We start from the raw sequence: 15,184 nt of genomic DNA, 5'->3' as shown, positions 1-15,184 counted from the left end.
TCTGGATCCCTGTTCGCATCCTGAAGCGAACAAAACCCGTGCCTGTGCGTGCCGCGATTCGCTGCTTCCGTGCATGCACGTGACGTCCTTTTGACCGTCTGCACATGCACAAGCGGCGAAACCCGAAAGTAACGTGTTCTGTTACTTCCAGGTCGCCGCGGAGCGCAACCCGAAAGTGCTCAACCTGAAGCACATCTAACCCGAGGTATGACTATCAATCATCTATATCTATCTATCTATCTGTCTGTCTGTCTACCTACCTACCTATCATCTGATTCCTATGCACACTGTGAGGGGGCCAAGTAGTGCTCCTCCCCAGCCCCAGCTGCTTTCTCGGTTTGCCACCTGCCTCATTCGCCAAAGGGCTGGCGGCGGTGGCGCGAAACAGGCTTCCTCCCTGCCAGGCTGGAGAAGCACGGCACAAACAGAAGGAGAAGGGGATCTCGGGATACTCAAGGTAGACTCTAACCTATTTTATGTAAAAGTATACCAGAAAAAAGGAAAGAGTCGTAGACCAATGGCATTTAGCTGCACAGAGAACTCCAGCCAAAACATTTCAGTGAAGAGCAGTATTTCTGGAGGAGGCATTAAATGTTTCTATATGTGTAGCTTGGAATAAAAACTCTGGAATGTGAACAGTGACAAAGTAGCTTCATCTCAAATGGGTTCTGTTATAATTATAATAGTGAAGTTTCCCCCAGAAATCCTTCTCCCCACCCCCTTTCATTTCCCCTGAAAAACAAATTTTAAGAAGGATGGCTAATATTTAACTTGTGACAATCTGTCAGTAATTTTCAATGGAACATGACCTGTGAAAGAAGTCATTATAAGTGTTTCATTCCATTAAACACAACTAGTTTACTGTCAAGAGAACAACCCGTCTCTCCGTGTTTCAAGTTCACTTCAGCATTCCACATTTAAATGGCATGGATCAGTGGTTTGGTTCATTTACCAATGAAGGAAGAATATTGCAAAGTTAACAAGGTGTTTCATTAGGTTTCACAAAATCCTAGCATCAAGGTATGAAGGATCTACAACGTACTACAAATACATGTTCACAAAATACTGAACTACATCACAGAACTCCTTTAGATCAATCCTTGATGACCCCATATATCTCCCATTTATATTTTATTCTACAAAGAACTGCACTTTCTTTCCTAACATTTCTATGTATGTATGTGTATCATTTACACCCTGCCTTTTTCTACTGAGATATACTCAAGATAGTGCACTGCTTGAGGAACCCCAAAATATGGATATTAATGAAGCACTATTATTTTGTATACAGAGATTTATTTTTTAAAAGAAGTGATGAAAATGACTGAGGGTGGGCACATGGGAGAAGAATGAGTTTCCCCACAACCCTGTGAATGTCCAAATTCAGTTAAAACAGCCACCTAGAGAGGATAAACTCTCCTACCTGCTCAGTGAAATTAAATGCCTTTTGCAAGACAATGTTATTCTCATATTTCTTCATTTAAATACGTATAACCATGTAGGGTATCTAAATTAGTTTGAAAGGCTGTGGCTCCAGCTGGTAGCAAGCAGCCAGGGGGGAAGCATTCATTTGGTGCAGTCTGAAGTTCACAGTAAAATTAAAAGGGAGATTTTCACTGAAACGCCACACAACAGTTAAAAAATGAAATAAGACAAAAACTACACACGCTGGACTACAAGATGCATGTCCATCAACTAAAACAATGTTGAGTGGTTTTAAAAAATGTCTAACAATCAGAGTAAAGCAAGGCTCACACTCTCATAACTTTACATAAAAAGCACTTACATTTTTTAAAAAAAAAATCAGACCTTTTGCAATTTATTTTATTCAAAGAATATTTAGATAGCAGTAGTTTTATTAGGTAATGAAAACTAATTGGGAAATTATTCATCTTCTAGTCTCCCCACTGGAGCGTAAAAGACATATAACAAATGTTATTCATGATTCGACACAACCTACTCTGTCTGATTCATCTCCTCCTTTCTAAGGGGCACTTCAGAGGAAATAAAGGTTACTCTTTCCCATTTATATTTTTTAATTGACTGCTGGTATTTTCTTGTGGTCAGAGGGATAGGAAAGAACACTCAAAATAGCCTATTAAGAAAAACAAGCTACAATCAGACCACGCTCTACACTACTGTCAGGCAGGATCAGAGTGCCCCTACTTCCTTGTTAAAAGATAGAAGCATAAATGAAGGAATATCTTCACTACAGATTGATTATTCCGCAACCCTTATCCACATCTTCACTCAGCAATTTGAATTTTAATGAAAGTAAATGGAATAATTAGCATTTCAAAGCGTGTTTGATACAGTGCATTTTTAAAGGGAGACTTTTATGTATATTCTATACACAAAAGGGAAAAAAGCATTTGCGAGTGGGCAGAGAAAGGAGAGGCACACGGTTAAGGTCTTCATTAGAATAACTTAAACAATTGCTTGAACTAACTGAATAATTACAGATGTGAATCATGGGGCTATTAGTGATTTTTCCTCACCTTTATTTTATATGGTACTTCTGAACAACCAACTGTTTTATCAGCCTTTAGAAGTGAATCATAGAAAGTTTTCTCCTCCTCCTCCTTTGTTTAAAGGGAGCCCATTAAATGTTGCTACTGTGTGCCCAATGTTTGAAATTCAGGAGGCAGCATTTCATATTTCATATTAAATTTACTGGGACAAAATCTTGTCCCAGTTAATGCCAATGAGGATCCCACCGGTTCTCAAGAAAGTAAAAAGCCAACTGAAATGTAATGATAGATGGCCACTACGAGTCATATTACCCAATCCCTTATTCCTAGATAATTCTGCAAAAAACCCCAACACCCCACCTTTGCCTTGGAATATGACTTATGGCTTTCCATAAAACTATGCTATGTATTTGGGATGGCAGAGACTTGGAATTAGCTACAAACAAAGGAACTAGTAAAAGTGGAAAGCGATTCCATATGAGCAGATTTTGCTTCTTGTGCCACACTGAATTTGATCTAAAATATCAACCTCGAGCTCTTTGGAGTACAAGGGGCTGGGTGGGGAAAATCTCCTAGGTGTGGACACAGAACCCTGTGTGTGGCACTTTGAGTCCTTGCTACAAAATACAATTATCTCAGGTCAAAACAACCTGAATGATATTTGCAAAGAGGCCCCAAAGGCATGCTGGAATTGTTAAAAGGAATAAAAGCAACATGAGAAAACAAGGTGCTCTACTCTGGTATAATGGCTGACCAGCCAAAGTAGCCCTTTTAGTTGTCTAACTAAAATAGGGCACATGTGGGGGGGGGGGGCGCTTTGTTTCCAGGATTCAATCGCACCATTTCTTCTAGAGGTGTTTTAAAAAGAGGTGCGAAAAACAAGCAAAAAAAGGTCAAAGGGTGTACACTATGCAAAGTCAAGACACAATCAGTGTGCAGTTTACTGATCATATTTGGATAGCTTTGAAATGCATCTTGAGGTTTGCACAGATGTTCCTTTAGCCTCCTCCTTCATGCACAGAAGCCATTCTCCACCCTAAGCAATGAAACGTGCATTCAGAAAATAATCAGATCTGATGGTCAATTTTGAAAATACCCATTTCCTGTGGCTGATGACTTCTTGTTGTTTTATTATATTTTATTTAATGTTTAATGAATGTTTACTAATATTTTAGATATTAATTTTTAATTTGTAAATGATATGACTTAAAAACAGACACAACCTTTTCCCACTATTTCTTTACAACCACCTTGAGAACTCTGGCCTGCTTGAGAGGTGGGTTACAATTTTGAAAAATAAGTAAAACCAAATGCATGCTTTGCAGGAGCACATGAGATAAAAACTACAGTCGTACCTTGGATCCCAAATGCCTTGCGAGTCAAACGTTTTGGCTCCTGAATGCCGCAAACCCAGAAGTGAGTGTTCCGGTTTGCAAACATTCTTTGGAACCCAAACGTCCGACGTGGCTTCCAATTGGCTGCAGGAGCTTCCTGCAGCCAATCAGAAGCCGTGCCTTGGTTTCCGAATGTTTTGGAAGTCGAACGAAATTCTAGAACGGATTCCGTTCGACTTCCGAGGTACCACTGCACTGCAAATCCTACACCTTCTGCATTATCCTACTTGTTCTTCTACGATGGCAGCTTCCACATCCTCAAAAGAAGTACATTTCAGATTGTGGAACTTGCTACAGCAGATGTCTCAATTCACACATTACATCTTGATGCCCGTAGATACTTCCAGTGAGTAAATGAGGGGCTGAAAGATCTTAAAATATAAGGCTGGCAAAGCTCTCCACTAGACAGGAGCGTCTTCTGTCAATTTGGTTGTCAGTCTTTTGAGCTTCTGCACATTTAAAAAGAAATGAGTTGGAAAAATGAAAATGAGAAATAGCTACATGGTCAGTAGAATTCTTTTGTTTACCAGCTGGCTTGTTACGGAGTTTCAAAAGCACAGCGTATATGTATATATTGTTAGGTGGGCTGCAACAAAGGGACAGCTTGACCAATTTGTAGAAGCACAGATTAACCAGTGCTTGGATCCAGTGCTGTCCAATTTATTTCTGACCAGCTGAGAGAACTAAACTTCACAACAAAAAGCAGAGTTTGGAGGAAAAAAGAAAGAAAGTGAACTAATTTCAAAAAAGACTATGAAAGCTAAAATGGAAAGACGACATACCCCAATGATTGCGTTCAGTTCTGCCATGGTCACTTGTTTGGCACGTTCCACAGCTTGCACCACTTGTTGCTGGTGCTACAAATGAAGATCAGAAACAGAATAAAATTATTTGCTTTCTAGTGAATTAAGCACAGAATTTCCTTCTCTCCTTTAAAAATAAGCTTTAAAAAAAACACCCTCTTTTAGATTGCATGCAGGCCTGAAATAATATGTGCCTTACAGAGCAAGAATTCTGGGTGGATTTGTAAGATAGCTCGAGGTGAGGGTTTATTTTATCCAGACCAAGTAATTAACTGGAATTCAGCTTTCATCTCTCTGCCCAGAGAGAGAACTCTCTGCTCCAAATGGGCAACAGCAGCATACCAATCTTTGACTTAAGAGGACAGTGCTGTCCTCAAGAATCGCTCTCTAGGAATAAGGCAGCAAAATGTAGTGAACAAAGTGATGCATTTGAAAAACAAGGCACCCACCCACTAGCCACGCTATTTCCTTGTCAGAAAAGCAAACGTTAGTTCTAATTCTCTCTGACTTGTGCACTTGACTGCTTACTTTGATATAAATATATCCCTTAACTTGCTTCAGCTTTAAATTTATTTATTCCAATAAAGGGGTTAATCCAGACTTGACGCAATTAAATGAGAGAGAAAGAGAGGATAGGGGAAGAGAGGAGGAGAGCGAGAGAGCAAGCTTAAACACCCTGGCCTTTCATCTGTATGTAAACAAGGCAAAGACAAGCTAGCTAATTTAGGATTACAAGTCTGGAGACAGAAGACACAGGCGTTGGCACATTTTAAAGAAGCTTTGCTATAGGGAAAAATACATGTCGAATCTTTGTTCATATTTCAATCAAAACGTGAAAGCCTTTGGCTGTTTCGATCACCAGAGCCGTGATTAAGGCTAAGGCTGAGATTCTAAACATGCTTACACTACGAAAAAAAGCCATCATGAAACTCTCAGATACCAGTAAATGTCTGAGGCTTGAACTGAGATAGGCTGTCTTACCTGTGGTATATCATCACACAGCTTTAACTACCATGACTCCCCTGAGCCTCCAAGAAGTCAAAAATGGGTAGTTTGGGGTGAGGTTGCTGAAATGTTTTTTGTTTTTTTTTAAAGATATCTCTGGCCCCTCCCAAAGAACCATAATTCTCAGCAGCCCTTGGCTTAGAGCCATGGTAGTTTCAATGCAATTAGTTTCATAAAGATCAGGTAGACTGAACATATTGTTAAAGTCTCAATGCTGTTCAGCTCAGCAGGTTTGAAATTTGCTTGCCCTCTAGAAAAGCAGAGTGGTGCACAAAATGGAATCAAAAATGTTCTAGACTGGAGCGCCACAAAGTTTTTCCGTTTAGGGGAAACGACACTCCAATAAGTAAGATGGAGCTCTGAGGAAAGATAAAGGGCAGGATACTCTAACTGTAGGAACTCTGAGCAATGAATTGCCAAATAGACTGTTGGTGAATCGATGCAAGAATCAAGGTTTTCCTTACTCTAGACCAGAGGTTTTCAACCTTTTTGAGTCCACGGCTCCCTTGACCAACTACATTCTTTCTGTGGCTCCCCTGCGAGGAAACGCACTCCCGAGTCTCAGGAGCTCAGTTATGTCGCCCCTTCCCTGCCAAGCTGGCAGCCTCTCACCCCTTTTCGGACACCTTCCCTTGTGGAGGGTTCCCTCAGCCTCCTCTCCTCTCCCCTTGGGCTCCCTCCCTCACTTGCTTGCTTACTCTGAGGCCACCTCAGCTCCTGGCAACCAGCACCCCCTGACTGAGCCCAGAGGCACCATTCGCCTGGAGAGCTTGTAGCTAGGCCCACTGCAACAAACAGCTGCACAAACCTCTGGAGACAGAGACGTGGGAGGACATCAGAGGAGGAAGGGAAGGAAGGAAGGAAGGAAGGAAGGAAGGAAGGAAGGAAGGAAGGAAGGAAGGAAGGAGGCTGGTGCTGCCCGTGGCATCCCTGACCACCATTCAAGGCCCCCCCAGCTGAAAACCACAGCTCTAGACATAATGATGGAGGACACCAGCATCATACTACCACCACCAAAGAAGTATAAACATACTCAAAACTGCCACGCACAGGGCTGTCTGTTGCTTCTGTGCACAGAGAGAATTCTTACTAGGGTTGCTGAGCATTCAGCTGCTTTAAAAGAAAAGGGGAAACCAACCACAAACATGAAGAGCTTTGTGCAACGAGTGCAAAACAGGAAAACAGAGGGCTGCAAAAATCCAAATCAGGAGTTGTTTTAAAACTGGACCTGGTGACTGGCACCAGGTTTGCTGGCAATGCTTCTTGTGTGCTGCTGTTTGCAGGTGCTATGAGAAAAAACTGCTCCTTTTCCCTTATGGGGTACCCAAGAGCCCATACAGAGTCCTTTTGTAGGTTGTAGGAGAAAATAACAGAGACCAACCAGAGAATATTGAGAAGCAAAGCAGCTAGTAAGCCTGATCTTTATTAAAGCTGTGGCAAAAGGGTGCTCCCCCTCAACACAGGGGGGTGGGGAGGGACCCAGAACAAAGGTGTGTCCACCCTTATATAGACATTTTAAACTGCCCGCCCTGGAGTCTAAGACCACCCCCAGAAACATCATACATACATCACAGAAGGGGTGTAGCCCAAGACCACCCCCCAGATACATCATACCTACATCACAGAAAAGGCAGTCTACAACAGAAATCTGAGTGTGTTGTTTATCTCCTGTCTGCCATTTACCTTTATCTGGGTTTTGGCCACTCTTTTGTTATTATAACTATTTAATTCCTGAATCCAGGTCACAGGCTCACCCTATTCACACCTTAAATGTGCCGTTAAGGCAGGATTTGTGAGCACAGAGACAATGGGGAGATTTCCCATTTCCTTAGACCTTGCAGAGAAATATTTGAGGTCATTTTGGGAGAGAGAAAATGGTTTCAGGACTTTTCTATGGGTTTCAGACATGTGGTTTACATATTTGTATGTGTTTGGTACATTTATGAACATTTATTATATATATATATATATATAAGACCTTAAACTTCTTCTAACACAGGACTTGGCTATTGCCTCCCCTTGTTCTCTGTTTTGTTCCTCCCCCGCCCCCGACTCTCGCAGCCACTTGGCTTACTCTATTCCCTAAGGTGAAGGTGGATTAGCAGGAAAAGCAGAGAGGCTGGTCACAGTCTCCTCCTTTCCCTCCTCAAGTCACTCATAAACCAGCTGAGTCCTGTGAGCAGCAGCTGCTAAGTTTGGCTCCAACAACTTGATGATGATGATGATGATGATGATCCAAGTGATGACCTGGGGCATCTAAGAATATGGTGGTGCCTCAAAGGGAGAATGCTGACCTTGTTTGGAGGTTCTAGCAGGGGAGCGCTGCTATCGTATACCCTTGACCGAAGAACGGTACACTCCTTCTATCTGGGATGGTCGTCCTCTTCCACCGAGCACGCAGCTTCGGGAGGGACGCACATGGAGCGGTGAGGGAGGAAGGGGACACCCGCCTAGCCAGCCAGATCAGTCGAATCAACCCTGGCGATCAATGGGGTGACAGATGTCGCAGCCAGATCGCCCTCACATCCTCAAAGGGAGAATGCTGGTGGGCTGGGAATGGTCAAAATTAACCCTCCTCCTCTTCTTTTGTTCTTCCAACTTTTAGCCTTCCTTCATTTCATAATTTATTCCTGTTCCCTTCCTTTCACATCAATGCACCTCTTCACATTCCCCATCCCTTTCTTAATCCTGGAATCCTTCTTCTCCCCTCTGCCATTTTCTTCTTCGTTCTTTTCTTTCTTCACAACTATTAGAATTCTTCCCCATGTCCTTCTTAGACCCTGATCATTCCCCACCCCAGTCCTCTTCCCCACTCAACTACTTTCCCCCCAGGTATGCAGTGGGGCCTTAATTTCTTTCTTCACTGAGTTTCATCTTTTCCAACTTTGCCTTTTTACCTGAATGAACTATAATGGAACCAACTGCTGGCACCCAAGATCACAAAGGCTGTATGTGTAGCATCTAAACCAACTTCTGGGGAAAGTAGACCAGGATTACCAGGGTCTGATTACCAATGCCTGATCTTACTCACACTCACCAGGGGACCAAGAGTTTCACAGAGGATAGGGAGTGAACCCCACCTTCTCCCCAGTCCAAAATGTTGGTTAAACCTGGGATTGGTTTTGACTTTTGACTTGCCTCCCTGCTCCCAACTCCGGGCTCTGAGCTGCAAAAGAAGGGCACTCTGAAAGCTGCCTAAAGTCATTGGCGCCATCTAACTCACTACTGCCTACTGTGGTGGCAGCAGCTCTCCAGGGTGATCTATGTGTGTGCTCATGCACGCCTTCAGCTATTTGAGTGCATGCCCTATGCATACTTAATTGGCATAATAGAATCAACAAAACAGAAGGAGGCGACAAACACAACAGGGATCACTTGCTGGGATGAACATGAAAGACCAAAGTTGCTCCTCAAGTACAGATTCAAATACGTGTGGTTGTGGACTTCTCCAGCCTAATTTGAAATGGTGGTGGTGGAGGAAATGGATTAACAGCTAAGTAATTATCAAATGTGGACAAGCTGGAGTGGGGGGGGGGGAGATAACAGAATCAGTACCCTAGAAGAGCAGAAAAAAATCAATAGGATACTGTTATCCCTGGATACAAAATCTGTGGGTCATATTGGAGTACCGCTATGTCAAAGGAAGCACACAGTCCCAGCTCTTCGGTAGAAGTTCGGTAGAAGTTCATGCCAAAAAAAGCAATACAGTATTAGGGACATATTATGCTTTGTTGTTGTTTAGTCGTTTAGTCGTGTCCGACTCTTTGTGACCCCATGGACCAGAGCATGCCAGGCACTTCTGTCTTCCACTGCCTCCCACAGTTTGATCAAACTCATGTTGGTAGCTTCAAGAACACCATCCAACCATCTCATCCTCTGTCATCCCCTTCTCCTTGTGCCCTCCATTTTTCCCAACATCAGGGTCTTTTCCAGGGAGTCTTCTCTTCTCATGAGGAGCCTCAGCTTCACGATCTGTCCTTCCAGTGAGCACTCAGGGCTGATTTCCTTAAGAATGGAGAGGTTTGATCTTCTTGCAGTCCATGGGACTCTCAAGAGTCTCCTCCAGACCATGATTCAAAAGCATCCATTCTTCGGCGATCAGCCTTCTTTATGGTCCAGCTCTCACTTCCATACATCACTACTGGGAAAACCATAGCTTTTACTATACGGACCTTTGGTGGCAAGGTGATGTCTCTACTTTTTAAGATGCTGTCTAGGTTTGTCATTGCTTTTCTCCCAAGAAGCAGGCGTACATATTATGACTCACATATTATGCTACCTGACCAAAATTCTGATGGTGATCTTGAAATGCGAGGAGGCATCAGGAAGGTGGAAGAAGGTAGAAAATATAATAATGAATGCCATAAATATATGAGGGTAAAATGTAATTTCGGGGCTTACAGAACTAGACAAATTTCCCTGATGTAGTTATTTATAAGTCTACAAGGAAAGAGACGACTGTTGATTTAATCACCAGTGGTGCCAAGGAACTGATTCAAGACAAACAATGTTGAGCTACTTAGAAACAGTGACCATAACATTGAAAATGAAATATGTTTAAGTGGAAAATTACTCCAACCCCTCCCCCCCCAAAAAAAAATATACCCCAAATATGCTTTTTCAGCATCATATTTTGCAAAAGAGTGAAAAGGGAAGTTGAAGAATGAAGCCAGAAGGTCACATACCTTCAACAAGCATGAAGCCTAATTTTCAAAACATACACATACATTTGTAATAGAGGCTTAAATACAGTGTCTATCACAGACTGTATGTGAGTCAAGGAGGCTACATAATGCAAGACATATAACTTTAAGAAATGGAAGTTTTGTCCCTAAGAACAAAGAGCATAAACTCTGATAAATCAAACCCAAATTCACCAGAAGGAAAGACAGGAAGTCTGAAAAACAAAATAATTAATAAGGTGTGTGCCCAAAGAACACCAAAACAGACAAAGATGCTGAAAGAAGTATTTGCGTCAATCTCTACTGGGAGGTTCTTGTTGAGATAGCAACTTGCTGCTAGTGGTTTCTTTCTAGAAGTTTTAAGCTGACAAATAAAGGCCACAACCAATGAAGTTTGGATTTGATCAGCTTAAAAGTTGCTAATATGGAAGTCCGCAGCCTTCCAGTTGTTGCTGGACTGCAACTCCCATCATCCCTGACCACTGACCGTGCTAGAGTTCAAAATCTCTGGTGGTCACCAGGCAAGGAAGGTTCTTGATTGAACACAAACCAGAAGGATGCCACCACTTCACCAAAGGTGCCTCCTGTGAAGGCGCTCAGATGCTTTAGATTCCTTGTTGTAAGTGCTATAGTTGGATTACACATGAATGAGCTCAAGAGAATACGTTTTTAAAACTTCCTTCTTAATAAAATCACTCTCACACACACGACTAAAGTTTCTGAAGCCAGCTAATACCTTTAAATGCAGACTAACATAAGAGTATGGCAATTCACTCCATCATTCAGAGTGAAGTACAAAGTGAAGGGATTCTGTCTGGTTCTACAAAAACAACAACTTAAGTATTTTTTTGGGGGGGGGGATACAATATATTACTCTAATATGATCATGCTCATCAGTAATCAGTGCATCAGACAAAAGGAAGCTCCATGTGACGCCATTATCAACACCATCCAAATTGTTTTTTTGCTAATGTAGGTCAGGCCTATTTTATTTCCCAACATCTGAGAAGAGCCGTGAAGCCTTTAAAAATCCTCTTTTCAAATAATTTCCATTTGCTATTCTGCCCAGAAAGCATAAGAAAGGAATGGAGTGCTTCAATATTAAACATTTACTCCAAGGCATTAATACATGTTTCTGTGCACACTCCTTCCTAGTAAAAAAAAAAAGAGATAAGGGGGGGGGGCATCCAGATATTCTTTTGCTGTTAAATGTATCTTTATTTCAGTTAATCCTCTTTAGGGTGGGCACAGAGTCTGAATTTGCAAATGCTCTGGAGATAACATTTACTTTTAAAAGATTTAGAAAAGTAGGTTTAACCAAAAAAAAAAAAGTCAGTGCCACCCCACAGAGCACTAGCAGAGCATTAAAAACTCTCTTAGTAGTACAAACTGAAAAGAGATTTAAGAACTGGAGGATTGCCTTTAGATTGATGGGAACTGGGGAGGAGGGGTGGGTGGGAAGAGCAGGTCTTAACTACAGTAAGAGGCTTTTTAGCCATTATAAAGGACCGGACAAAGAAAGCAAAGACATTGTATTCAAAACTGGGTGAGAGCCAGAGTTTTCTTGAAGCATCTCCATAATCTACTGCTACGTAAAATACCCACGGCTTCTTCCATGGTGTAATGTACTATCACAGCACCATTTCCTTAGAGGGAAACACATTCACACACAAACACACACGGGTTCAGCAGATGTCTCAAGATAGCGAGTAAAGTTTTAAATAGATTCAGGCAAAAACTACAAGCTCGAGTAATTCAGGTTGGGTAGTAAAAGAGAGCATAGTTAATACTGGTGCAGATGACCGGTGGGGGATAGCGGAGGCAATTTCTGTATGAGTGTGTAGAACAGGCATCATAAATAAAATCTGTGTAGATATTACTTCCTATAATCCACTTTGTTAACCCAAGTTTACTGGGAATATATTTCATTCTATTGCATCATAGCAGGAGTGGCCAGTGTGGAGTCCAACTTCCATCAGTCCAGCCAACCTGAACAATGGTAAGAAATAATGGATGTTGTAGTCTAAGAAATAATGGATGTTGTGGGCTTTGGAACAGGGTGAGTTCTGTAATTGGCTATACACCATCTGAAAATCCTAAGTAGGAAGAAGGGTAGTATATAGTTGTTTTTAGTGCACATTAGGGTTGCCATATTTCAAACAGTAGAATTGCTTTTCTTAAAGAAACCCACCCAAATTGTTGAGCTTTTTTTAAGCTTTTGGAGCTATTTCCACTCCTTTTACCATTGTGTTGCCATACATCCAGGTTTCCCCTGACATTTTGCTGATTTGGCAAAATTCCCCCAAATCCATGTTTACACCCGAAAACCAGAATTTTCCTGACGTATGGCAAGCCCATAAATAGCCCATTGTTCAGATCATTCTTTTGAGAAATATCTAGTATATCTTACTAATGGTTCAGTAAGAAATTGCTGAATCGCCCATTTTCTTTACCATAAAATTGTAGAGTTGGAAGGGATCCTAAGGGTCATCTAGTCCAACCCCCTGAAATGCAGGAATCTCAGCTAAAGCATCCATGGCATATAGGCATCCAACCTCTGCTTAAATGCCTCCAAGGAAGGAGAGTCCGCAACCTCCAGAGGGAGACTGTTCCAGCATCAAACAGCTCTTGCAGAAAAACTTTCTGACAGTATCTTTAGTTGAAATGTCCTTTCTTGTAACTTGAAGCCACTGGTTCAGGTCCTACCCTGTAGAGCAGGAGAAAACAAGCTTGTTCCCCCTCTGTGTGACAGCCCTTTAGGTATTTGAAGATGGCTATCATATTTCCTCCCAGTCTCTGCTTTTCCAGGCTAAACATACCCATATCCTTCACGCCCTCCTCGGGTCTAGTTTCTGACGCTTGATCATCTTGGTTGCCCTCCTCTGCACACCTTCCAGCTTGTCAACACCCTTCTTAAGTTGTGATGCCCAGAACTGGACACATTATTCCATGTGTGGCATGACCAAGGCAGAATAGAGTGAGACTATTACTTCCCTTGATCCAGACACTAGACTTCTGTTGATGCAGCACAGAATAGCATTAGCTATTTTTTTGGCTGCTGCATCCCACTATTGACTCATGTTAAACTTGTGGCCCACCAAGACCCCTAGATCCTTTGCACTTGTACTCCTAGTAAGCCAGGTGTCCCCCATCCTATATTTGTGCATCTGGTTCTTCCTGCCTAAGTGCAGAACCTTACATTTGTCCCGATTGAAATTCATTTTGTTAGCTTGGCCCCAGTTCTCCAATCTGTTAATGTCATTTTGAATTCTGATTCTGTCTTCTACAGCATTAGTAACCCCTCCCAGTTTGATGTCATCTGCTAATTTGATGAGCATCCCTTCAATTCCTTCATCCAAGTCCTTTATATGTTGAACAACAACGGGCCCAGGGCAGAATCCTGCAGCACCCCACTTGATGCTTTTCCCCAGGATGATGAGGAATCATTAATGAGTACTCTTTGGGTTCTGTCAGTCAACCACTTACAAAGCCACCTAACAGTTACCTTGTCCAACCCACATTTTACCAGCTTCCTTACAAGAATATCATGGAGGACTTTGTCAAAAGCCTTACTGAAATCAAGATACACTATTTCCACAGCATTCCCCTGATCCACCAAGCTTGTACTCCATCAAAAAAGAAAGAAATTAGTGTCAGCTGACATAACTTTTTTTAAAAAAAAAACCTATGCTGAGTCTTAGTAATGTCAGCATCCTTTTCTAAGAGCTCACAGACTTACCGTTGAATTGTCTGTTCTAGGACCTATTATATGTTCTGCAAGCTAAACAAGTAGTTTTACCCTATTTGCATCATAGGTCAACTAATTGCAATAACATTACCATTAGGACACAATTTTCAGAAAATATTTTTCTACTGAGATTATTGATGAAAAGAAAAATCACTGGTGCAGAATCACTGTGGAACAGAATTGTGCACAGAGGGAGTGTAGCATGAAACAGAGACCTTCTGGCATCAACAAATTAATGTACAAGTCAAATACTAGCCTTTGCTCATCAGTGCTTATGATGCTCATTCACCTCTATGAGTGTCTCAAAGACAATAATGATGACCATTTCCCAGACAGAAGATGCTAGTCCCATGGAAATTGACAGTAAGTCACATTTGAAGGTTACGGTTGGCAAAGGAACACAGCACAAATGTTCTGAATGCAAAGTCTCCAGGATTTCCATATGCCTCAATAAAAGCAGCAGCATGCATTTCCTTTATCAGGAGGGAAATGGATAGTTCACGTACCATATTGTTCTTCTATTGATAAGAAAACATGAGCAGAGGTGGAAAATAAAGGGAAAAAGAAAGTGGGGAAATAGAAGAAGACTGAGGGTCCTCCCAAATAAATCAGTTTGCAGTGTACTAATGTACGGAGTAACAAATGTACATTTGTTGTTCCTCAAGGCAGAACTTCTATAAAGTGGATATCACATTTTTCAAGCACTCAGTGTTTAGTGACTGGGAAACTTACTCCTCACCCCCAGAGTTGCATGGTTACTGCTAGAGTTGCATTTTAATAGTTGAACAAGATTCACTGACGTCTACTGAAGAATGCCTGTGACACCTCAAATGTGGAGCAACACCAATCTCCCCGCACCAAGTCCTTGGGTCATCTTGTAAACATATTTTACCATCTTCTAAAACTCAGCACTTTTTAAATTTAAAGTCAAAATCTGTAGAATAGCACGGTCACCCTCCTCCTGCTCCAGGAAAGCAATAGATCAAAGTTATATTGCTCCATCTATCATGTGCCAATGGAGTACTATGCCATTAGCACTGGACGGTGCTAGAATGAGCATACATTATGAGGAAACTTAGTT

At 41.8% G+C, this 15,184-nt stretch overlaps 1 protein-coding gene across 7 annotated transcripts in view; it reads right to left on the bottom strand.

The window, feature by feature from the left end:
• LOC310659704 (transducin-like enhancer protein 4) overlaps nt 1–15,184 on the bottom strand; it is a 127,739-nt gene that overhangs the window by 62,343 nt on the left and 50,212 nt on the right. For 5 of the 7 annotated variants that reach the window (XR_014502945.1, XR_014502946.1, XR_014502949.1 and 2 more), the window contains one exon: nt 4,648–4,722. The exons of the other annotated variants lie outside the window; for them this stretch is intronic. Coding sequence is in view for 1 of the 5 variants with exons in the window: in XM_083403428.1 (XP_083259554.1) it covers nt 4,648–4,722 (75 nt within the window). In the remaining 4 variants the exon portion in view is untranslated. The remainder of the gene's footprint in view (nt 1–4,647; nt 4,723–15,184) is intronic. 7 annotated transcript variants of the gene reach the window in all.

This window comes from Podarcis tiliguerta (genome assembly GCF_965153285.1).
Source record: "Podarcis tiliguerta genome assembly, chromosome: 11".
Lineage (NCBI taxonomy): Eukaryota > Metazoa > Chordata > Lepidosauria > Squamata > Lacertidae > Podarcis > Podarcis tiliguerta.
The sequence above is the reverse complement of the archived record's forward strand: the minus strand, read 5'-3'. Positions and strand labels throughout refer to the sequence as shown.